Genomic DNA, 25,770 nt, shown 5'->3' on the forward strand with positions numbered 1-25,770 from the left:
CTGAAATTCCCCAAATAGCGTGCTTTCGCGCACTGCCCCATCGTGTTTCGCCAATTTGCAGCGGTATACATATTTGCGATAAGTGTTTGACAGCCACTTGGTCAGCAGTAGTCAGTGCTGGAATGCATTGACTAATGCCTTGTCGGACCGGTTTTGGAGAGAACCCTATATACAAAAACACAGTTACGCCAGATGGCAATGTTTAATGCACTATCAGTGGGCCCCTCTCTTGGGACGCAGTGCAGAACAATGGAGCGATCTCAACCCGCAAAAATAGGGAAGTGCAGTGGCTCATTGCTTGCAGGGGGGGGGGGGGATTTTAAGAAAAAATATTGACCATTGGCGAACAGATAGATGGAACACATAAACCTTTTTCCATAGTGTGCAAGTGATAATCGGTGTGTAAAATTAACAGGATGCAGATTGGCAAGGCTATTCAACGGAAGAGTATTTTAAAGGCTCTTCACTCTTAATGTTTGTGGTAAACGTTTCAATTTGGGAAGGTACAGTGGCAGGGCGCTGTCAACAATGTGTCATTAAAAGCAGCCGAGAATCCGATCTGAAAGGAGCCTTTTGAAAGATTTACCTGCACTGCGGCATTGTCCGCTGCTGCACCTGTGTCTTCAAGGTACTTTGTTGTACACGATATGCATTCCTGGAAGTTTGATTTAATTCAGGGTATTTCGTACATTATTATGGTATTTCGTACGTTCTATTTTCTAAACCGATGAGCCAGCAGTGAAATGGCGACGAGCTGAATTGGAGCAAAAGGCAGATTGTACGTGAAGGAACAATTATATAACGTGCCGTATTGTGTTGTTACTGCCTTGAGTAAACGCACCGGGTGAATACGAGGACATTCTGGCAACGCTAAGCCTGGCCTATCGTTCTGTCCACCACTGACTGTGAGATGTCGACCCGCGTAAGGCAAACCATATATATTCCGTTTTGGCGTGCGGCGTGAAACCGGTCTGGGGTAGGGTGTCCGCCATACGTGGGCACGGGGCATCGTGCTGCCCTTTGTGGCACTCCTCCATGCAGGAGCGCTGCGCGGTGGGCAGCAGGGCGGGCCGCTGGCGCCGCGCCATTCGCATTGCATCAAGATCACGAGCGTCGTCTTAAAGAAAAAAAAATCTCCCTGAAAGCCACTGCTGAATCCTACCAGATGTGTGAATTCCAGCACGCTCGAACGCGCCCTGTCCGAATGTGGCTGCCTGCATGTTAATGGCTTGAAAAGTAATCTACATTTACAACTGTGAATTTGAAGAAATGTAGCAACGTTGCGTTATGAGGTCTGGGCGCTCAGCCAAATGCTTGTTATAAGATTGTTCGCGCTTGGGCGTTTGTTCTGATATATACAATTATAAAGGCTTTTTAAAAGTTTTTAATTTATAAAATGCCAAGGCTTGTTTTGTATTATGTTTTCTTGCATTGTAAATTGTTTTGCACTCGGAAAAATGTGTGCATTTTGGTGTATTTTCACCCAGGTTTCTTTTGAAAAAGAGCCTTCTGATCTCAACTGGTTCTTGGTTTTAAAATAAGAACAATCATTTGTTTGTCGCCAATTTCAGGCATTGCGATACGGCACAATATGGTAGGCAATGCCAAGTCCGGCCTATCGCTATATCCATTGCTAACTTGAGGTGTCGGCCTTCGTTCGGCAAACCATACCCATTGGGTTTCCGCGTGGGATCTCAACCCGCGGTGGGCGGCTGGGTGTTGCGATGCGGCACAGGAATCGCGTCGTACTGTCCCTTTCTCTCCTCCAGGAGCCGTTCCCTGTGGGCAGCAGCAGCACAGCGCAAATAAGGAACTGGCCAAGCATCCCAAAGCAATACAATGGCCAGGGTCTACGGCGGTGTGGTGTATTCCGCAAATATGGCCGACTGTGAGGGCGGGCACAAGCCGGCGTGAGTAGGTTAAACGTTGAGTTTTATAAGGGCACCACGGGGTGACCAGCCCATACCCACCCAGCCCCACCCCTCCCACCCCCACCCAGCCCCACCCTCCCCACCCATCCCCACCCTCCCCACCAAGCCCCTCTCCACCCTCACCACCCAGCCCCTCCCCACCCTCCCCCCTCCACCCAGCCCCACCCCTCCCATTTTTTGATGCACGACGGACGGACGGACACAATAATCCCCTGTGGGCTGGTGTAACCAGGAGGTTCCTACCAGTAAAACCTATATTATGGAGGATTGTGAGCCCTGGGCTGAGGCTTTCATTCGGAGTGAATGGATCATGGCTGATCTGATCGTTTATCATATTTCATTTTCTTAAGAGTACCAATCTACCCTCAATGGCACATGCGAATCACTGACGTACCTCATGCAAGCATCGTCTTTGAGCGAATCTATCGTGCTTACGCAAGATCAATGCAATCACTGCAGTTGTAAATGTACACATATAATGTCAGCCCTTTGCAAGGAGACATGCAGGGGCATATCTTCCACATCTGGCCCTCATTAGCAAGGCGCTATTGTTGAGGCTCGCGAACTTGTTGGTGTCAGTCCAGTTTTATTGATATTTATATAAAAAAAACTTGAACACCTGTTAAAAATGTAAGTTTATTTTCATTTCAATGAAATCCTTACCAATGCGGTTCCCGCCGTCCGTTGGTCTATTAGCAGAGCTTGTTAATCACCCGCCGCCCAGTGTTATTATTGCCTTGTTTAATACGCTCACGTACGCTCGAGCAGTGATCCCATAACAAACTTGGCAGCGAGGGCAATCGTTTAGAATGGTACCTGCTGACTCTACACCACACACGACTTGATTTCCCTTTCCATTTGTTGCTTCAATGGAAAGTAGCAAATTAGCAGAATTCCCACCTGTGTCGGACTTGAAAATGCCAAAACAATTAAAGGAGTGGCTTTTTTTTCCCTTCTTTTTTTCTGCCTCCGTCAGACGCCGTGACGAAGTGAGTGGTGAACACGGTCACTGGTCAAGTGCTGGCACAGGCCCCTACATTCATCGTGGACCTGGGGAATCCCAGATGCAGGGGAAACTCGCTACACTGATCACGCTGTGGTTTTTCCTGATCTAATTTCCTGTCCGTGGGCTGCACCAGAGTCCTCGCGCCAAGTCCGCTTTGGCACGGGCCTTGTATTGAGATCATGTTTGGAGGCAGTGATGGTCATCCTTCCTTCTCAGGTTATGGCCATCACTTATTCTCTCCCGTGAGTCACGGCGTGAAAGTGTGCCCCCCACCCCCTTAATTTTGACAGCACAATTATTTTCTCAGCACCGGCTCACTGCAATTGTCGCAACGCGCAGGGCAAACGGCGCGTCCAGCCGCACCTCCGATTAGCACCGGTTGGCTACGTGCGGTGCGAAAGAAGTTCAACGTACATACGGTACCCTTCGGGTTTGGCGATACTGTGCGTGTACACGCACACGACGCCATGCTGGAGGACAGCTGTTTTTTTTTCAACACATTGCGAAATTGGCGCGTCTACTTGGAAAGAGCGCTCCACGCAGTCAAGCTGCGGATTACGATGGCTGCTGCTGCTGCGGCAGGGCACCACCGCTGACCTACTTGTTTGCCCAGGAAACTCACATAGCTGCCAGGCACGTGTAAAGCACGAGGCATCGCTATCAAGACGTCAGAAGGCTCGCATCCACGGACAAAACTCACGGAATCTTAGCGCGGTGCAACGATGTGCGAGGGGGGAGGGCTTGATGTTTGAAAGCCTAATAATCAGTTTAAAAGAATGTCTTGCGCTTGTTCTCGTGCGAGCTAAGCGGAGGCCGGAGTGAGTTCTGCTGCCTGAGTCTCTGTGCCTCGGCAGTGCGGAGTAAACGAATACGTACAAAACTAGGAATCTGCACAGTTTTTATTTTTTTTATTTTGTGGAAAATATTTTGCAAGGCTGACACGGTCCACAGGCGGGGGTGTCCAGGGGTTGTGTTTACGGCTGCTTTTTCGACACTGCATGGCAACCGAGCTGCAGCAATCCGGTCAGCAGCGCTGGCCGTCTCGGCAGTTCGTCAAAGTGCTTCAGAGGTGGGGGGCTTTGCCAGGTGCCACCTAAAACGCTGCCTATCCAGCGAGTCGCCAACCGATGGTTCACAGCACCAACATGCAAGCACATCGTACCCATTCAAACAACCACACAATTATAACCGCCCCACCTCCCCCCGTGACCAAACACCAACTCAAACACCTACACACATGCCTACACAATCGCTCATCCACATACCCATAAACCCTACGCACACCAGTGCACAATTTTCCTGCCGCGTAAATGCTGCTGGGGTGCGGTTGGGTAGCGCAAGATAACTGTGACCACACTGCTCTAACACTTGGCGTACACTAATGTCCACACGGCAAATACGCCTCACGGGAGGAGTGGATGGTTTCGGGTGGAGCAGAGAGAGAGGTGAACGAGACGTGGCGGGAAGTGGGTGCGTGGATCATCTGTGTCTCTGCTAATAATAGTGTACTCCTCCTCGTGGATGAGAGGGCGGGTCGACCTTGAAGGTTTTACAGGGACGCCTCCAGCTCCCACCTCTTCCTCCACGCCTCCACGCGCCTATTTCCTTTCCTTCCTCCCTCTACTTGCCTCCTCAAGTCGCCAGTGGTGCCCTGGGACACCACGAGTTCATCGTTGGAGATTCTTTGATCATAATAATATGGTTGCTGAGCACAAAACTAAATTCCCAAATTTTAAGGCGGGCAGCAACAAACAGCACTCGATAATGGACCAAGAGTTTGTACGTTTCTTTATTTGAACAATATTATAATGGCAACTTCTGAAAATAGATGATGGGAGGGAATTATAATGTAGATCATTGCGAATAAATATAATAGTTGTGACTTGCAGTGTGGGGGTTGAACGCTGTATGGATGCGAAGAAACGGTCACTTGGTTGACAACGTCCAAACAGACAACAAAACACCGTGCGAGATATAATCTCAAAGAATTAAAAAGTTAAAAGTGGTACACGCACGTCCGGACAAAGCCATTGTTCCATTCCAAGAAGTGTGCATCTCGAGGCCACAGTTCAGGGTGGCTCCTTGCTTAACTCTCCCCGAGCCTCTCCTCTCCATCTCCCCCTCCATCTCAAACACACGCTCTCTCCACCCGCTCCATAGCCCCCCACCCCCACCCCATAGTAAGGAGGGGGCCCTCCCTCCCCCGCATCAGCTTTGCTCGCTCGAAATAACGCGACGCCGTGATGAGCGCGTCTGACCGCCTCCCCTCGCCCCGAGGAGGAGGGGACACGGGGTTGAGAAGTCGGGCGTTTGTTCAATGCGCGCAGTCGCCTGTTCCTCCGGGTGAGTTACCGTTTTGTCCGAATGTTTCATTGTTCTCAGGCTGAGTTGCGATTGTTTAATAATAATTATTATTATAAAATAAGCGTTTGTGTGTGCGCTGGCGCATGGTTCTATGCGGATTTTTTTAAGTTTAATTACAAAGCATCCCGCACGAAAATTTTAGGTCATTGGTACGGACTGGTGATCAGGGCCATATGTGGGATTGTGGTTGAATTGGGGGCCCTACGAATCGGCGTCTTTCGTGCTGGGTGATTTATTTTTCATTGTTGCCCCTTAATATTTGGATGATAATGTGGTAATGGTTTGTATTTTTTGTAAGTAGATAAGCCGCCCTTCAGAATGATTTCCATTTGACCCACTTTAGTTGGTTACTCGTGTCTCCTGCAGTTAATTAAGACGTGAAATGAATCCCAATTTTATCTGGCGCGATTGGGCAAGCTTCATCGTCAGACAGGGAATTAATCAAACCTGTACATGACGACAATTGGCTGCGGAATGGCTCTGCCAGTGCCACATTGCCGTGTAAATGAAAAACCTGACTTGCGTGCCTTGGATGAAGATTTATATATATATAAAACTTTCACCGTACATTTCCAGTAGTATTCGCGTTATATTTACAACTGATTCCTAATTAGAGGGACCTATACTAGAGAAAACTACGTCATATCGAGGGGACCATCAGAGAGATGGAACTAAACGAGTATAGAAGATACCCGATAGAGGAATTATACACATGTATACAGTCCTGCTGTATGTCTTTCATTTGGGTTGATTGCGTTGACCATACTTCACCCCACTGGCGGTCAGTGCGAGTTGATGGCTCAGATACCACTCACCGCGGATGTTACACGTGGCCGGGAATCTAACTCGAGTTGCCAGGTGTTCATAGCACGCCACTTCGCCACCGCTACCCTCCCCCTCTGTCCAGATAGAGGAACTGTACTGGCGGCTAAGTCGCGTTGATCCAGGTCACTTGCAAACGAGACGAAGCTGGGGTCTTTTGAATTGGAGTTCTCACCCAGTTAAACAAATGAACTTGACTTGAGTATTGCGACCCAGGCACGCACCAGCTCGTTTGAGATAATATCTCTGCTGACGTGGTTTAGTATCGGATCGCGTTAATCATTTTATATACCTGTTATAGTACCGTACTTTAAAGGCCCGACGCAAAAGATCACTGGCATCGATTTTCCACGGAGATGCGTGTCAGTTAAATTTCTTTCGCACCGCACGAAGCCAACCGTGCGAATCGTCGTGCGCACAGAGGTCTCGGAGTCGCGGGCGTGAGAAGATCGCGAGAGAGCGGCGAGGACGAAGGCGCGAGACGAAGATGCTGCGACTCGTGCTCCGGGAGACGCTGCCCCTCTTCTGCTCAGCGCTCGCCCTGGCCGGGATGATGATTGTCGCCGCGGCCCCGCCGCCGCCTCCTCCCGGTGCGCGCCAAGCCCTGCTGCACCCCATGCGCTCTCCCAGACTCAGCTCCCTTCACGCCGCGAGGCTCGGCGCTCAAACCAGCTCGCGGGTGGTGCCCGGGGCACAAAGCGCGCGGAGGCAACTATCGGACGAGCCGCTTCGACACGGACTATGGCCACGGGCATCAACGTCGTCGTCGTCAGCAGCAGCAGAGTCACTGGGTCGGCACGATGGGAAGACCGTGAAGAGACCCTTAGCGTCGGCCGAATCGCGAGCGCTCGGCGCTGTGCTCTCCAGAGTGGCCAGGGCTCGGCTCAGGGAGTCTCGAGGGAAGACTTCGCTCAGAGGAGAGGGAGGAGGAGCCGGAGGAGCCGGAGGATCGCCGAGTCCCTCCCACCGAGCGAGGAGCGCGCAGCGTCGCTTCACCCCGACAGAGAGCCGCGCCGCCACGACCGAGCCAGATTCCAGCTCGGGTAACGAGAGCGCATCCGTGCTGTTGAGCGTGTGGATGATGACGATTGTCTTGTTTTGTCATTGAGTCAGCATTATTTATTACATCAATTTGTTCAATGTTAATTGTTGTCAATCGATTCACCCTCTGCGGCATCAGCTGAAGCATCATCAGCTGGATCATCGCCAGTTGAATTGTAATCATTATTGGCTGACTCGTCACAATCAGTTTCATCGTATTGGTTGAATAACCATCGCCATTTATAATCACCAAGTTGCATTCGGCTATCACCGTGATTACTGGACCGTATAGTATGGGCCATATCATACACCGCTGTAGTTTGCGCTGCTTCAACGGAGGACGAATCGCAAAACTGCACGAACGAACTCTTCTGAAGCCCTCTCGTACCGAGCAGACCTTTACATTAGCGTTGAGCTCTTGAACACATTGCCATGCGCATCATGAGAGTAATGCAATTGTGTACTGATGATGTATGCGGCGCTCCATCTCCACAGGTGGGTTCAACTGTGAACTCGTCCGCATGTGTCCGTGTCCGAGGCCGCGAAGATCCCCGTTAAATCCCAGAATTACGACACAGGGAGGCTTCAACGAATGCGCGCATTATTTTGCGGGCGTGCACGACACGTGTGCCCGTGCGACGCGCTCTGTTCTAGACGTCTCTATAGCGCACACTGCCACAGCACTCTATAGTGCGTGATGTTGTAGTACTTGCGAGTGTAGACTCTCTGGTATAGGACTGTACCAGTCAGACACCCGAGTCAGCGTGAGCGGAAGGTCAGCGTTCACGCAACCTAAGTGGTGAGCAAAACATGTTTGTCTTATTCCCCAACTTTATTTCAAGTGTGTTCTTGGCGTGACGCCACGTGCGCTCCGTTCGCAACGCTCGCAGCGAGTAGTGCATCACCGCCTTGTTGTGTCAGAGCAGAGTCCCGGAGGATGATGTCATGTACTTGCTTCTCGGGTTACTTCAGTCGGCCTCTTTATCCATTCGAGAAACGATCCTTCTAGTATCCTCTGCAAAGAGTGTTCGTCGTGTATGTATGTACAGTACGTCCCTATGTTGATCTTCTTTTGCACCGTACGTTAGCCAACCGTGTTGAACGGAAGTACGGGGGAAGGACGTAATAAAAATGAACAAAAATCCGATCTAAAAATTCTGTTTTCAATCTAGATTTAAAAGTGCATAGTTACAGTGCATAGTTACAGTGGCTTCCTAATATCGGAGGCAAGAGCATTCCAGACGGCCGCAGAAGCGCATCTGAAAGCATCTGAAAGCGCGCGATGCAGTGTCCGTCTCCTCGCAATGGTTAATTCATTATCAGAGCCAGATGAAGCGTGAAAACAAATGAAAACTTTAGATTTTTCTCTGCAGCCATTGGTTGTGACAGGCAAGAGACGATCACCATCACCTCGCTAGACCTGAGGACCTTGTTTAACATGAAGCGACTGAACCCGGATCTGAGCACATGCTCTCAGTGGTGCTGGCGCATTGCTCTGACGGGGAAATTCTGAACCTCGTGAGTTATGCATTCACCTCGGACAATAGTTCAGCCTCAAATGTACTTGAAACGACAAAGCTAGGATGCACAAAATAGATTTTAATGTAACCATGTGAGTTCATTGTCTCCACGCAATCCAATACGTTTTGCAGACATTTATCAACATTTATACCGTGTATCAAAACCCATAAGGCCTCATGTGTACAGTGTTAAGAGGGGCACTTCATGCGTGGACACTCATAAAGCCGTGAAAGAAGGAATCACGCGGAACTGGCACAGAACTGAGTCGGTCGCGTATGACTTTGCATCCGGCCCAGATGCGCTCCACACGAGAAACTCTTCCGTTCACCTCAAGGCGAGGTCGCGATCGCCTTGAGATCGTGCCACGTGGGCAGCAGATGTCCATATCAGCATTAACATCTCACCGGCTTGTGGCTCGTGGCGTCGCCGCGCGGGTCGAGTTGTAAGCCCAAAGGAGCTCGAGCCCGGGCGGATGCGTGGTTCTATTGTGAGAGGCTTTATGGAGCCAGACGTGGAGCACGAATTGATGGCTCCAACGTGGAGCCGCCAAACGCGTGGGACTTCGTGGCTAGGGACTAGGCAGCTGCGAATTAGGGGGCTCGCATGGCCCCACGGAGAAAAATAAAATCGGGCCGAATGTATTCCTCGAATATTCTGACGCCATAATTTTTTAGGGTTTAAAGAACGTTTGTCAGGGATGACGGGCGGTGCACGGGGCAGGGGTAGCGGTGGGGGGTCGGGGGCGGTTGGGAGGGGGAGGGTGTGAATAGAGTTGTGGCTGCCCATCACCTACGTTAACATTAGCTGCCCCGCCCATGCTGCTGACATTTGGGCTACGCCCATTTCAAACCTTTCTCAATGGTTTGCCTTTAGAAGCGAACCCCCTTTTCCTGATGACGACCGCTTGTGTTGCGATCGAAACTTCGTAGTTTTTTTTGTTATTAAATCCTTTATATTAAGTTCACTTGCTTGCTTGCTTGCGCGCTTACGACCGTGCAAATTTTTCGGTCGTTTTTTAACCCACTTCCCGTGATCCAATCGAGCTGACATTTTGCACACAGACTCGTTGTGCGTGACAATTTATTTGCGTGAAAAAAGAATCCTAAATTTTACACTTTTTAGGAAAAAATAAATTATATTTAATTACCAATTGCTTAATGGTGGCAGGCAATCATCTGACCCATAGGTGGCAGCCATCTCAAGCCAGAGGACGAGAGGACTCTAGCCGCCACGCATATAAAGGATTTATAGTGAAAAACTTTGTTTTTACGGGTAAATTTTTTTTCTACGTGACTTTTCCGAAAGACCCAAAGAATGTGAATACAAGTTGTGGCCCTGGAGCGCGCAGGGCCTCGATGGGAGCAGCGTGAGAAGTATGTGCATGGGGAACCACCGCTCAGTAGAGGGGGCCCGTGCGGGACCAGCTCAGCCGCCGTGGGCTGGGACACTGGATCCATGCCGGCGCTGGACCAGCACCCTCGCTAATGGCCGTGGGAACACGGCACGTGTGCCCCCGGTGTCCCTGGCACCGTGCCTCCGGGGATGTCTGGCCTGTGGCGCTGGAGATGAATACTGCAGTGGAGTGGAGCATCTGCGCGCAGGCGTGCATGTTTTACATCAGTCGCTCTTGAATTCACATCGAGGCTGCAATGTTTATGTTTTAACAGTGGCCAACTAATATTTGGAACAATTCGCAGTCTTCATGTAGCCAGCTTAGAGCCCAATGAGACCAACGCATTTTACAAGACGTGCGTACATTGCTAGAGCTGTCAAGAGCACCCGCTTGTAATCCATTGATGTTTGATTGTATTTAAAAATAGATTAAATGTTTGCTATTTATTTGGAATGTCGCGACCTCTAGGGGCAATCGGTTTAAGGTGAGCCCATTAAATTACATGCAAGACATGAATCGACTCGTACATGCGGGATTCGATCACGTGTACCGTGATCATCACGATCAATTACGATCGATGGTTCGTTATACGGGTAATACATGAGTAAAATGTAATAATTTCAATAACAATGCAAGGCATCAATTAACGATGTAGAATAAACACAGATGAACATTGACACGCATGACGAATCGGGTATGTTAACATCTTAATGCAAATCTACTCCATTGTTAAATAATACGTACATGTACAACGCCATTATTTAAAGTTCAAGTTCATTTATTAGGTATAGCTCTGTGAGCCATTCGGCTCTTGAATCGGGTGCAACCGCAACAAACAAAAGACAAAAACATGAACAAAAAAACATCTTAAAGTGACTATGTGACTAAGTGCAAACAAAAAATCCAAGAAAAAACAGCAAAATATTGCAGAAAAAGCACCAACGCTGTGTGCAAAAATCCCAGTGGGATGCAAGTCAAACAACAACAACAACAACCATAAGACAACTTACTTTAAGGCCATCAGTCTAACTCTGTACTACAATAGCACGCGTATCCCCTTTAGGCGACTTCAAAACTCGCTGCGACGTCGCAAAGGCTCACTTACTCTATGGGCTTGCCCCAGTGACCTCGGAGATTCTGCATTCTGCATTCCCACGGCCCGCGTGCGTTGCGTCGATCTAATTAGTGGAGCCGTGGCCGAGCAGGGGCCCTCCACTCCCAGAGGGTGCGATCACTTGGATGGCCGTGGAGCGTGCATCGCGTTTCACTGACCCCCGATTCACCAGCAACCCGTTTCGACTCCCCGATGCAGTCGATCTTGACACGTAAATAGGCAAACAGACGTGCCTCATAATCCATCGCTTCCATAACTCACGTCCGGAGGGATGCAAAGCGGTTAAGTTGACTGATAAATACTTAATGCTAGTGTATGGTTAGTGCGGGTTTGCCTGTGCGTTGAGATATTAATATTCATAATTTGCCAATTTCTCCAGAGATAAATGCGTCACGAGTGCAACTGCTTTGGTCAAGGGGGCATGTGAATAAGGATGTTCGGTTCTGTTCTTTGTGCATCTACTGTATTTGTGTGTGGCACAGTGGTTAGCGGACTGCGAGTTCGATTACGGCTCACGACCAGTAAAACTGAGGCACATATTTGAATCGGTCCTGGGCACCCCTTAGGTCGACTCAGATTTCGATGTGTACTTGGTGCGGTGGGGAGACACGGACAGCCGGGTCCTGTGTTAGCCACCTTCCTTCCTGTGGCGTGTCGGCCTTCATAGGTGCTCGCTAGCAGCACTTGCTCAAACAGTCTGTTAAAGGCGACACGGGTGATCTTCGTAGTACGCGTAACCGTTCGAGAAGCCTGCGTGTGCGTCATTTGGTCAGGCGCGCGTGGACGTGCAACAGGAATTCGCAGCGGACGAGGTGGCACAGTGAGGGGAGCAGGGTGGTGGTGGTTTATCTACCAGCCGTCTCAGTCAGCCAGCACGTAACACCTGCGCCTTCGCGATAATCTATGACGCGACCTCAAAGTGCACCCGCGCTGGCACGAGCACCGTGTCGCGAATGTTGGCCGTCGTCGCCGCCGTCGTTGTGTGCGAGTTTGAAATTGTTGCGGGCGTGTGCTGCGCCGCGTGTCGACGCACAGGGGGCTGCCTGGACGCGGCCAGGTGGTGGGCCCCACGCGAGCGCTGGGAGCGCGTGTTCCAGGGCAAGCGTCTCGAGTGCACCTGCCTGGGCGGTCGGCGCGTTCACTGCAGGGCGCTCCGCTCGGGTCAGAACCCCCCTCCCCACCCCCATCCATATCCCGGTTGCACACTCAGCACGGGTCATCCTCGGCTCCCACCCAACACTCGTCATTTGCAACATCCTGCGGCGGGATGCGCGGTGTAGGTGCCTAAGGGTTAGGGATTAACGTTGAGACGGGTTTGTTTGGGGTCGACGAGCCGGAAATATTTCCGCGCCCGGCACACCACGCCCAGTACAAATCTCACTATGCTTGTGGCTGCCAGTCACGTGCTGCCTACCTTCTTTCAGAGTTCCAGTGACCCAGAAAATATTCAGTGATAAATTAAGCCCTGTTCAAGAACAAATTACTCAGAGTGCAGCCAATCTTGTTAGATCTAAGAAGTAAAGGCAGATTTTGAGTCTGGTATCTAGATGGGAGGCTGTCGGGGAATACCAGGTGGTGTAGGCTGGGACTCCGAGAGATGTAATTAAGATAGTGGTGGAAGTGGGGTTGGTAGATCATGCAGAGATGGAGGCTACTGTTGGAGTAAGAAACGTAAACGCAGGGCAATGAGGTGCATATAAGAGTGTGCATAGCAAGTTGGTTTCTGACAGGCTGTGTGTGGAGATTGGGGTTTATCCCCACGCATGTGTAGGTTTGATAAACTTCCATTTATTCTGTGGAAAAAATATTTCAATAAAGCGGTCGGACAGTTTGACCAGTAATATTCTGGAAAAAAAAAACATGCCTTGCGGATCAGTGAGACTTTTTCACGTCAGAATGATGGAGGTGGAACCTGTGAACAATGATGAGCAATGAAAGTCTGCGGATACATTTCGATTTTTTTCAAGAACATAAATCAAAGTATTGAAATGGAAATACAACCAATCACCCAAATTCTTTACGCTTATATTTATTTAGCTTTTTTAAAATCAACAAATCATGAGACTTTAATTGTAAGAACATTTTCGGGGGCTTCCGCAGATTTGTATTTATTGGCATCGGTGATGAGGAGTGGTTGTCAGTGGACTGGAACGGGCAGCAGAAGCAGAACCGGCAGTAGTGATAGCCGGGGTTTTATGGGTTTATGAGCATGCTCGGAAGAGCACGCCGAGCAGCACCTTCTCCACGTGATTTAAAATCAATGCCTTCATGGATTTTATTACACCAGTCTAGGATTTCCTCCAAAATACACTTCTACGGTGGCCCGTTACCCCCCCCCCCACCCCGGGAAAATAAACATTGGCCAGGACGTGAACTCCTGTTGGCTACCGCGTAGTGTCAAAATTCGGGGCTTTAGATATATTAATTTTTCTCCATTTTCATTGGCGTTGTGCACCCCTTTATCATTATTTACTCAAGACATCCTCAAGACTCTCCTTCAGGAACGTCCTGATCGGACATGTTTGGTGAATTTAAGATTGACTATTTTAGCATGTGGGAAGAAACCTCTTAGCATCTGGACAAATCCTAATCAAACGATGGGATAACACAAATATACACACGTAGGTCGGCAACCCGCTCGATGTACTTACCTCTGCAGCTGACCTTGCTGCATTAGAGGTTATTCGTCTCAAATTAACCACTAACCCTGAATCCAAAGTGCAGTATTACAGTTGTACAATGTAATGAAAATACTATACTACGATGAAACAGTGCTGGCACCCTTAATCGGTAACGCTAACCCCAAACCTCTTCCGAACCCCATCCCTAACCCCAACCATGTCCCTAACCCCAACTCCATCCGTTAACGCCACCTTTTGACCCCCTTTCTCCCATTCGTGGTTATCTCGTGCCCATTAACACGGCAATCACTGAGGCCAAAGGAAAACTGGTCAGCAGCAACACCGTCGTTTTTCATAGTCGTGGTGTTTGGCTGCCATGCTGAGGGGCAGTCCAGCTCGGTGACCTCCCGCGTCCCCCCCCCCCCGCCCCCTCGTACGTGTGCACTCAGAGGACACCCAGGCAGGCAAGGGCAGCCACGGAGGAGGCGCGGGCAGCTCGGAGGGCGACGCATGCCGCGACACGGCGCTCTCGCGCTGGTTCTCCGTGGGCCAGGCGTGGGAGAGGCCCCACCGTGGGTGGATGCTGCTCGACTGCCGGTGCATCTCCAAAGGCAACATCCACTGCAGCTCCCGCAGTGAGATTCGCCGTTTCACCGACATCGCCACCGCGCACCGACAGTTTTGCTTTTGCCGTCAAATCTTTTTTTCTGCGGGCACTCGGTCCATTCGTGTGTTTGTACGTATGTATGCACGTTTGTTTGTTTGTTTGCCTAACACAGTTATTTGCCATGGCAACAATAAACAATGCGACTTTGCCGTGCGTTGACAAAGTTCAGCGCCGAATGTGCCACCACTGCTGCTGTATGTACAGTACATTGAACTTCTTTCACACCGTACGTTGCCAAACGTGCTAATCGGAGGTGCAGCTGCTGTTACCACCGCTGTTGCTGCTGCCACTGCTGACGAGGCCGTTCCTGCTGCTGCACAGATCGCTGCAACGACGCTGCGACTCGCCGCTCGTACCGCGCCGGGGAGCGCTGGCAGAAGCGCGACGCGGCCGGGGTGCCGCTCCTCTGCACGTGTGGGGGGAACGAGCAGGGCCAGTGGACGTGCGTGCGCAAAGCTCCTGGCACAGACCCGGACCAGACCCGGACCACCCTGGGGAATCCCCAGGGCCGCAAGCAGCAAGGTGCGCGGTAGAGTCAAAGAAACGTGATAAAGGGGGCCGCAGTACGATCGGCTTTGATGGTTCAGGGACGAGGATAGAATGCGTTCGCCGAGCGTGTGCACAAATTGCGGAACTCGTCTTGTCTTGTGTATACAAATGGTGAACAGATGATGTGCAATGGAACTGGCAGATGATCATAATGATGACATATATGGAACTGTGGGATGATCATAATTATCATCATTGCCGTGATTATCATCATCATAATCATCACGATAATGAATTGATGCCGATGACATCATTAATATCCCCGACCACAGTGAATGCTCCAGGAGGAGGTGTGACGAGCGATGAGGTAGAGGAGGGAGTGGGCACCGAGGGTCCTGCTGCCTCACCGCGCGCGACCAGTGGGAGTGAGGCGGTGCCGGAGGCGGCCGCGGAGTCTGGAGCCGAGGGTTCGGACACGGGCAGGGTCCGCAAGGTGGTCACCAGGGACCAAGCGGGCGGCGGTGCGGACAGGCGCACGCGGTGTCGCCTCGGCCGTGGCGTGGAGTTCGTGAGCGGCCAGCGCTGGACGCGAGCCCAGGGTCAGCACCGCGAGATCTGCAGCTGCTCCGCGGGAGGCGAGGCCAAGTGTGTTCCACTAGGTATACACAGTGAGACGCACGTGCACACGCATCCACAGTGTGAGCACTCATGAACGCTCCGTCCCCGGTTAGCGTTGTAGATTGTTGAGGCAAGGGATGTCAGCGAGCAGCTGCGATGGTTCGGCGAATGCCAACGGTATGGCCAGCAACACGCCTTTGTCTCCCCATTGCCGATGTTTGCACACTGCACTTTCTCAGACTGAATCGACCTAGGTGGGAAGGCCTGTTATATACAGGATGATAATGACTCGCTACGGCTATTAGCCATGACCGGGAATCAGACTCACGAGTTTTTCTTGCTGTGGTTGTCACACCTGATGATGATTGCTTGTGTTGCAATCGAAACGTCGTGATTTGTTTCAATTTTTTTCACCTACGTGACTTTACCAAAAGAACCAAAGAGTATGGATCCTTGCAGTCACGATAACCTCAAATCTAGAACAAACTCACGAGGTTCGCAGCGCGTGAACCACCGTCGTTATCAGCCATGATCGATCAGCTGTGAGGGCTTCCCAGCAGGTTTCTGTATCGTCCTTGGACGTGAGGCCGTATGAGCGCGAGTCTGAGCTGATGGGCGGTGCTGCGGATGCAGGAGTGGCGCATACGCGAGGAGGGAACGCCGACGGGGATCCCTGCGTGTTCCCCTTCGTGTTCGAGGGGATGGCGCTGTGGGGCTGCACGGCACGGGGCCGCACTGACGGGCGCCAGTGGTGCGGCACCACGAGCAACTTCGACCGTGACAGCAAATACACGTACTGCGTGGACGAAATGGGTACCAGACTCTCCACCATCATCTTCATCATCGTTGTTGTCATCCAACTCTGGCTCAATTACTCATCGTCACTTTGATACAAATGTTTTTATTCTTCATACCATGATCATCATCAACATCATCCTCCACCTCTGTTACTTATCATGATGGTGAAATATAATTACGTCACCATCATCTTCACAATGGCACCCATCTGTTGTCTATTGGCGTTAGAAAGACCACACACAAAGTGAATAAGTGAACATGTGAAGATTCATAGTTGGAAAGCAAATGGCGAGGATGATTGTGATGATGATGTTTACAACGGCGGTGATGACGATGGTGATGATGGCGTTTGCATTCCGCGGTTGCGCACGCAGAGATGCTGGTGCCCTCGCAGGGAGGGAACTCGCACGGGGCACTCTGCGCGCTGCCCTTCTCGTTCGGAGGCCGCGTCTACAGCGAGTGCACGGCGGTTGGGCGCGACGATGGCGAGCTCTGGTGCTCCACCACGGCAGACTTCGACGGCGATGGCAAGTACGGCTTCTGCCCCATGCTTGGTGAGTCTGCGCATGACAGCACGACGTCTGTCTGTCCGTCCATCCGTCCGTCCGAGGATCATTGTGCTTTCTGACAGACTGTGCATGGTGCAGCTCTTTCATCTGTGAAAGTTGTCTCAGCGCGTTGTAGCTGATCTCCCATTGCTGAGTCTGGCATATTGGCAGCAAGGCCGTCACCCATATATTCTTGAGTTAAAATTTTGGCCAGTTTAACCCCATCTTCGTTATCTCTACAGGGTTGAAGTGAGTCCCATCATTGATTGTTATATAGAATGCTTACTCCCTGCCATAGATAAGAGGAATTTCCACTAAAGACTTTAGACCATGACAGGTAATGAGCACCACCTAAAGCTTATTAACTTTAAAAAATTCTGCGTTTTTTATGGAGTATGAAAATAAACTGTGCGTCCGATCATCGCGGTTTGACTCGCAAGGAGGGTTCAGGCGGTGCGTGGCGTGTGCGTGCCTCCCGCAGGCCAGTGCTCCGTGGACGGGGTCCTACACGACAGTGGTAGGAGCTTCTTCAAGCGGCACGAGGAGGGCCACCTCATGAACTGCACGTGCCACGGGCGTGGGCGCGGCATGTGGACGTGTGACGGCCTGGGTACGTGGCACGCGCGCCCCTGGCGGGATACGCGGCACTCCGTGTGGTTTTGTGTTTTTGTGTCGCGTCCGCGGGGTGAGAGCGTGGGCGGGCTGAGCAGGATGTGCGTTTATCTCTAGACAAAGAGCTCAGTGTGGAGCCATGATAATTGTCCCAAAGTCAATGTCTCTTTTCATGCTAGATTGTATTGTGTTATTGATTTCTACCGTGTTCCAATAAGTAACGTTTATAGGTAAGGCACTTCTTCCAAAACACACAGTGGCACTCATTCATGTATTGCCAATAAAGCATATTCTGCTCACATTTGATAGAAAAATGTCCAGAACAGCTGCAGTGTGTTTTTTTTACAAAGTTTGATATTTTACCGCTGACAATTGGTGGAAATTGCTTTCATTCTGATTCATGCACACAGCAGTTGTTGTTTCGAGCACTCACTTTGCAAACTGGACGTATTTTTGAAATATGTACTTTACGTGTGTGTGTGCAGACCAGTGCCAAGACTCGGACTCGCGGGACTACCACCAGGTCGGGGAGACCTGGGCCAAGGTTGTGGATGGGCTGGAGTTTCGCTGCCATTGCTATGGCAACGGCATCGGCGAGTGGAACTGTAAACGCACGACTCCTCCCGAGGGTGAGCGTCCTGGCATGCCGTACGGATTTGATTTATATCATTGCGGATTGTGAGTTCCACACACCAATTATTCTCATCCCCGATAGCGTCGCATGCATGCACGCACGCACGGATCCGCTGGTTATCCTGAAAGCTTGGAGGTGCACGTCCTATCAGCGAGCACCCAGTAAGGCCAGCACGGGTAGATGTTGCAGCAATGGGATCAGTGACACCCACGCCCGCCCGTCCACTTTTATCTCCTTAGTGCTGATTTAGAACTTGTACCCAATAGATACTTATTTTCAGGTTGTGTTGGCTAAGGGGAAGCCCAAACCAGGTTCAATGCCAGTTGTCACTGGAAGTGTGCATGACCCGGGACCGAATCCAGTTTGCTGAAAATGTAGCTCAACACTCAAACGGTTACATTCAGATGCACTACATGCACACAGAAGTCACAGGCATCGCCATTGTGGCTCTCACAGTCTTAATTAGCACGCACTCCTCAATTGTACTGCTAAGACCTCATGTTCCCTTAATAAACGATGCACGAGATCTCCTCAGTAGAACGGTGTGGGTGATTATGAACCCTTACAGGTACTGAGCGTCGTTCACGACACCGCTCGCCATTTCATGATCGTGAATCCGACCTGCTCACAGCACTGGGCCAGAGTTTATTGGTGGCAGGAAGTGTCCCGTAAATAAGGACACTGTGTTGTACACACTGGAAATGTGGCAGTGCAAATCAACAGCACCTGTTTTGAGACCATGCTATAAATATCAGTGATTGTTATGCCAAAAAGGGATTCAAATCACAAGAGTAATGGTTTCCTCTCGCCTCAACATAACTCTATTTTGGCTTTGAAAACATTACTGTACTTTGTTCGAAAAAGTAAGCGCTGTTTAACTGCGCACGCAAATAGCGCACTTTTGTCGAGGGGCAGTGGAGCTTTGTGCTCATATTTATTTAATAATTACTTTTGAGAATGGGTGGTATTTGACAATGAAGTATTTTCTGTGTATTAACCACCAGTGTGTTTCATGTCGATGCTAGATGTAATTCCCGGGGGTGGCCACAAAGACAGAACAGATGCAGGAGGGAGGAGACATTTTGGCCTCGCGATCTGTAGATGCGCCAGAAGGCAGTCCCGCGTTATGCTGCGATATTAAGTCTCTGACTTGTGGCCTCGTTATGATGTGCACGCACGCACGTTAAACTGTCCGAGGTTCAGAGATGCTCAGCTTTTTGTGGAAAATGCCACTGCTGACGTCGCAACCTCGTTCACGCAAGGAGTAAGAGTTGTTTGTTTGGAAATGTGGAAGTGCATTTTTGGTAGAAAGCAGTAAACTCTTTGAGCAACGGGCCAATTGCCTCATTTTAATCAAGTCCATCGTCTCGTCAAGGGCAGTTTCGTAAATCTGCACACACTTTGCTTACAATGTGGCTGAAAGTTGTTTAATGGCCCAAGTAAACAGATGAAAAATCAATCCAAAACACATTGCTTATATCAAGAGGCCAACGGAGGGGATTAAACCAGTCAACCCCAGAGTTGTAGGATAGCACGCCGAAAGTATAAATACCTCCATTGTAAAATCTGTGAGAGAATGTTCTCGAGATAAAGCGCCTGCTTGCTCGTCTCCGCTAAGTGCAGCGTTGTATGTACGTTGATGTTGAAATTATTTCACACGGTACGTAGCCAACCGTGCTAATCAGGGGTGTGGGGGAAGGACAACAAACTCAACACAAAAGCAGTTCTAAAGAAGTTCGTTTTAAGTCTAGATTTAAAAGTAAAGAGATCCAGTAGCTTCCTAACATCGGAAAGAAGAGCGTTCCAGACAGCCGCAGAAGTGCATCTGAAAGAATGCAATGCAGTGACCGTCTTTGTTCAATGGCTTGCCAAAAGCCGATGTGAGGATGATCAGAGTTCGTGTGATGGTTTATGCTCCTTGACGAGATCAGCAAGGTATTGTGGTTCATCTGTGGCAACCATTTTGTGCGTGGAGACGCTGAGATTCCGTGCGCCTGGTTTGTGCATAACGCACTCCACCTTTTCTATGCGCAGACCCGGTGCAGCCGGTGCAGGTGATGATCAGCGAGAGTCCCACCAACCGACACTCGCACCCCGTGCGCTGGATCAACCCCAGCAGCAGCGCGGCCATCGGCTACAACCTCAAGTGGAGGGCGGTGAGTGTCAAGGACCAACGCATGGTCTTCTCCATGTAAACTTTACAAAACTTTGCCCGTTATTTTTTTATAAGGAACGACTCGATCCTATTTGTGAAAGTTCAGAGTTCCCTCCCGCTGAACACCACTCTCTCTCCTTGTCCACACATCGATACTTGTATCCAGTGTCATCCTCATAACTGAGGGTTGATGCGCATCATTAAAGTTTTTGATCTTTTGCATTCTTTAGCGTCTGTATCGCCTAACAGCAAAAAAACAGCACCTCCAACAGTGAAACCCATGCCTGGTTGGGCCCAAGACTCTCACCATAAACATTTGCAGAGCTTGGTCATTGATAATAGCTCTGTGCAGACATGGCCACATCCACGTGTCATCATTTCAGCCAATTACAGAGCGAGATATGTCTGGTCTTACTCAGCAGAGTGTTCCGAAGTTGTTACCAAAAGACTGGTGCCATAAATCACTTTTGCACACATACAGGTCACGAGCGACGCGTTGCGAACGCCCGGCTGTGTTTGCCCGTGCATCGTTCTACAGAAGGACGGCGAGGCGCGCTGGCGGGAGGTGGACCTGGGGGTGGAGGAGGATGGTTACGTGGTGACGGGACTCGACCCGGGCATCACGTACGAGGGACAGCTGTTCACCCTCCGGCCCGACGGGCACCGCGACGTCACGAGCTTCCAGTTCAGCACATCGGCCACACCACGTGCGTACCCTGGGGGCTCCGCACCTCCCTGGCCATGGTGCGGCCACAACACTAATTGTCGTCATGATGATTTCTTGTACCTGTCCATACCTGTCCAGGGTATTATACGAGATGGTCAGATGAGTCATGATTCATTATTGAAGGAGAAAGCAGATCTACATGAGATAATGAGGCGAAACGATCCGTAAAATAAGGAAAATACTTACTTGCCGCACAGCTATCTACTGACAAATTTGTGGTCTCTCAAGTTGTGTTTAACATGATAATTCGCCATCCTCTATTAGTTCCACCTCCAGTGCCATGTAATATAAATGCTCTTCCAGGTTAGGAATGTCATGGTACTTTAGCAGTAGTTTATGTTTCTTTGGTACTTGTTTAGATACTACTTCCATGTAATCTATTTAATATACAGCTCCAGAGCCGCCTGAGGGACTGAAGGTTGTGGACATGACTGAGTCTTCCATCACGATTGGGTGGGACAGGACGGACGAGCAACTTACAGGTGCCCTTTCAACTTCCAAACGTTCCACAACATGCATGCACCATGGTCACACGGTGTGCTCACATGGCGTGCACACACACCGAGTTTGAGAGGCCTGTCGTGAAATACAAATACAGTCCAAATCGCCTTCCCGTTGCGGATAAACACAGCTATCTTAAGACACTGCATGACAGAGCGATTATCAATGGGTGAGTGGTGGTGAGGTTGGAGGTGAGTGATCACGAGAGAGGAACAAGCACTTGTCCCGTGAGGATTTAGAGCCGTGAGTTTACGCGCAGTGTAGTCACAAACACGGGCAGTCGTGTATTGCGGTTGGCATGGGCCCTGGTGCAAGCAATGAAATGCGGGGCCCCCAGGGCCAGGATTTGTCCCCGCTTTCAACATGTGAGCTTGGGTGCAGTTGGACTGCCTGCACACTCAGTAGTTGCAACAATACAACACAACAGGTTGGTTTTAAATGAAATTGGTTGAGCACAGGCCCAAAGGTCGATAGAGCAAATTGTCCAGCAACACCAAGCTACGTGGTTTAGACAAGAAAGCCATATGTGGATGGCATGACAAGATTCTGAGGTCTGGACTCGAACAGTGGGATTAGGAGTATATATATATATAGATGGTTTGCATTGCACACGCCACTGATTCATGTATCTCCTGCCCGTGCCCGTGGTAATGGCGGTGGTGGTGACTGGCTGGTGTAGCGTACCGCGTTGTGCTGCTGCCCGGCATGGGGCGGGCACCCAAGGAGATGATGCTGCACCCGGGCGCGACGTCCGTGATGCTGCTGGATCTCGTGTCAGCCGAAGCCTACACCGTGAGGCTGTACGCCGTGAGTGGCGACGCGCAGAGCCGGCCCAGCAGCCTGCAGGCCTCGACCCACGGTGACTCACGCTCACAGCGACGCACGCGGTTACCATTTGTGTCAGTAGCCTTCACGATGAACACTTTGTTTCAACAGGGGAAAAACCCAGTGAGACTAAAAGTAACTTTTCCATTGAGATATGGGCCACAATATGGATACAGCATTGATAACAAAAATAAACAATGATGAAAACAATGTAATACATTATAGGGCCAGGATTTTAACAACAATGTCAGAAACTTACAAAATGTCATTGATGACAATGGGTGGATGTTACGATGTAATTTATGATGTTAGCGAACAATTATTTTGTCATGTGCATAATGTAATATATGACTTTCTCTGCAGCTTTAGACGACTTTTCCCAGGCAGATTGCTCAGCAGACACCACGGTGTGACATACAAATATGAAATACCTGATGTATGAGTAAGAAATATAATCAATCTATAACGACTGCTTGCAGTTGTACATTTTTGTCAACCTGGTGCAACACCTCTTGCAAGGTGAACCAGCTAATGACTCGCAGCTCGATTCCTCAAGCTGCCTGGAACAAACTAGATTCGAAGCTTTCGTGACTGCAGGAATTACTCTTTGGTTCTTTCGGTAAAGTCACATACATTTTTCAATTAATTCATGAAAGTCTTCCCTGTGCAAAAAAATAACATGCCAAGCATTGCGATATCATTTACTAAAATAAGCTGTCGTGTAGCAATTTCAATATATAAAATCACAAATTTGGAAACGATCTCCTACTTATGTGCTTACTAAGATTACTTTGCAAACACGCACACATGAGCTGTATGTGTAACTGTATATGTGTGCATGCTAATGTAAGCACGTCTCCTCTGGCAGAAATGTGAGCGAATCTTGAGAGGCATCTTATGGCTTGAGTCCTCACCATAAACTCTACCAGATATGTGTGGTTTTAAAGAGAAACTGTACCGTTTCAAAATAAGTGGTCGCCCAAAGTGGTACGGAGTCCGATTCCCAACCACTGATTGAGAGGGCATGGATCATTAAGATGCCACGTGCGCTTCTAATTAATGCCAGTGCGCAGATCAGATGTACATTAAGCTGCGCACAAGCAAACTGCTGCACACAGAGGTTTTAATAGACATCTCTGACCAAAATTTAATAGCGTGGTATTTTTCTTGTAGACTTTGTGACCTTGAATATTTACGTCAAACAGTCTGCTGCTGGCCCAGTGTCAAGTCTTAATTGTGCACGGCTTTGAGACTCGTGACCCAGAGTCCTTCCTGCGCGAGATGAATCGATAAATCTAGTGCGTTCGTTACACACAGTTGTGAGGTTTTTGTCTGGATCCACAATTCCACGGAAAACTTCGAGCCGACTTGAAAACAAGCATGAAAATCGTAAGGAGAACAAAACTTATGGAATACATATTTGTGAAACGACTCCAGCCGATGCACGCTTGCGACGGGCGTAATGCTACGCGCATGTTTATACAAAACATTGGCCTTTACAGCGGTGCTGACGCCACGCATATGCGCACATGTGAAACAACAAAACGTACATTTGACAGCGCGGGGTTGGTGTAACGTACACGCAGCCGACTCCGGGACCAGGTCACGTCCTCAGGCGTTGGTGTGCGTTAACCGCAGCACGGGTCATAGAACGTAGCGCGATTGCTGTGATTTAACGGAGTAATTCCACGGGACGTCGCGCTGCACAGGTCACTGCTCCGCTAGAAAGTGACCATGTGTGTCAGCGTCAAGTGGTCATGAGCGACCGTCGTCAGTGATGCTGACACATGACGCAGTGTTCAGCGTGTGCACCGCGTGTGTGGTACGCTGTCAACTGTAGAGTATTTGCGTGTCATTTGTTTTATTTATTTTTTTCCGGTGAGGAACGGCACGATTTCATCCGTAATATTTATAATAGTGCCATTGCTCAAACGATCCTCTGTTTGCTATGCAGTTAAGCAATTTTGGTGTATAAACATTACTCATTTCACTCTTACATAACAGAGAGTTATTGTCTCCATGCGTAAATGAGTATTGTATGGTGATTGTCTGAGCTATCGATGGACATTACACATTATTGTGGCAGGGGCCAGACTCCACTTAAAATAAGCACCATGAATTCCCGCAAAGTGGTACTGATTTTATTGAACTGAAGAGCTGATGGGCCAAGTCGACCTCCCTTATTACATTTGAGTGCTCTGACCAGAGGTTCACCCAGGGGAGCAAAATATGCTATTTCCCAGGCCCTCCGCAATTTGCAGATGACTGCTGCTTGTCATGGACAATTTTAGAGATTTTTCTAAATTCCAAAAAGAAACCTAATTATTTATGTACGTTTACATTTTAGATGCATTTCATTTTCTACAATTAACTTAATTTACATGCAATACATTTTGATTCCCAAAAATAATTTCCCCCCCTTCCGAAATGATCTCAACGAAGTGCCGCCACTGGCTCTGACCGCAGTGTTACATACGTACATTGAACTTCTTTCGCACCGTACATAGCCAACCAAACTAACCAGAGGTGTTACCTTGCTAAGCAGCGGTGGAAAACGCTCCGGTAAAGTGAGACGGCTCCGTGCATGCAGGACGTCTTACGGCGCCGCGCGAGCTGCGCGTGACGGCCGTGGAGGAGACGGCGCTCAGGGCCGAGTGGCTGCCCCCGCCCGGAGGCCCCATCTCGGGGTACCGCGTACGCTGCCTCCCAGCGGCGGGAGGCGAGGAGGATGAGGGCGGCGCCGCCAGGCACCAGGAGGAGGATGAGCTGCCCGCGGGTACCAGCAGCCACCGGATGGAGGGCCTGCAGCCAGGGCAGCGCTACATCATCACGGTGACGGCCGTGCGGGGCCGGGAGCATGGGCCACCGGCCTCCCTCTCCATCGACACGTGTGAGTCTCTGCAAACTCCTGTTATCCGGGATTGGTCTCAGACCCAAATACTTTTATCCACAGATGCAGGGTATTTTTTAAAATTGAAATTGCTTTACTACCCAGCTTCGCCCGAGACTTGGATTTTTGTCTTGGATTAATACATGGCCTACGCGGAGGGTGGGGGGGGGGCATGCGTGACGTCAGCAGGCACACTGACGCTGCCGCATGCGGGTGACATCGCAGATGTGACGTCACCGCTCACTTGCCGTGCAACATATATCCATGTTGGGAAGCATGCTAAACATTTCGAACAGACACACATATTCACAAATTTCCCTTTTATATATATAGATGTACTGGGCGTGTTGGTGAATGTGTAGTGACATCGGGGATGTCACTGTGTGGTGCCGGTTCGGGAGGGCCGTGGCATGCGATGTACTTACGTCGCGGACAGCACCGTGTGGGTTGCTGTGTGAGGCTGGCCTTAGCATAGCACGGCGTGCGATGCACC

General features: G+C 50.0%; 1 protein-coding gene across 1 annotated transcript in view; it reads left to right on the forward strand.

Annotated features, from left to right (window-relative positions):
* The first annotated feature begins 5,211 nt into the window (after positions 1 to 5,211).
* LOC133345074 (fibronectin-like) overlaps positions 5,212 to 25,770 on the forward strand; it is a 76,532-nt gene continuing 55,973 nt past the window's right edge. Inside the window, 15 exon segments of the mRNA XM_061555524.1 lie at positions 5,212 to 5,280; positions 6,545 to 7,166; positions 12,228 to 12,353; positions 14,263 to 14,448; positions 14,802 to 15,002; positions 15,302 to 15,628; positions 16,221 to 16,400; positions 16,760 to 16,939; positions 17,415 to 17,543; positions 18,031 to 18,174; positions 20,214 to 20,335; positions 20,873 to 21,041; positions 21,454 to 21,543; positions 22,242 to 22,421; positions 24,978 to 25,277. Of these exon segments, the coding sequence (XP_061411508.1) occupies positions 6,611 to 7,166; positions 12,228 to 12,353; positions 14,263 to 14,448; positions 14,802 to 15,002; positions 15,302 to 15,628; positions 16,221 to 16,400; positions 16,760 to 16,939; positions 17,415 to 17,543; positions 18,031 to 18,174; positions 20,214 to 20,335; positions 20,873 to 21,041; positions 21,454 to 21,543; positions 22,242 to 22,421; positions 24,978 to 25,277 (2,890 nt within the window). The 5' untranslated portion in view covers positions 5,212 to 5,280; positions 6,545 to 6,610.

The sequence above is a fragment of the Lethenteron reissneri genome, chromosome 21, assembly GCF_015708825.2.
Source record: "Lethenteron reissneri isolate LAM-NWPU_2019-01 chromosome 21, ASM1570882v1, whole genome shotgun sequence".
In the NCBI taxonomy this organism is placed as follows: Eukaryota; Metazoa; Chordata; class Hyperoartia; order Petromyzontiformes; family Petromyzontidae; genus Lethenteron; species Lethenteron reissneri.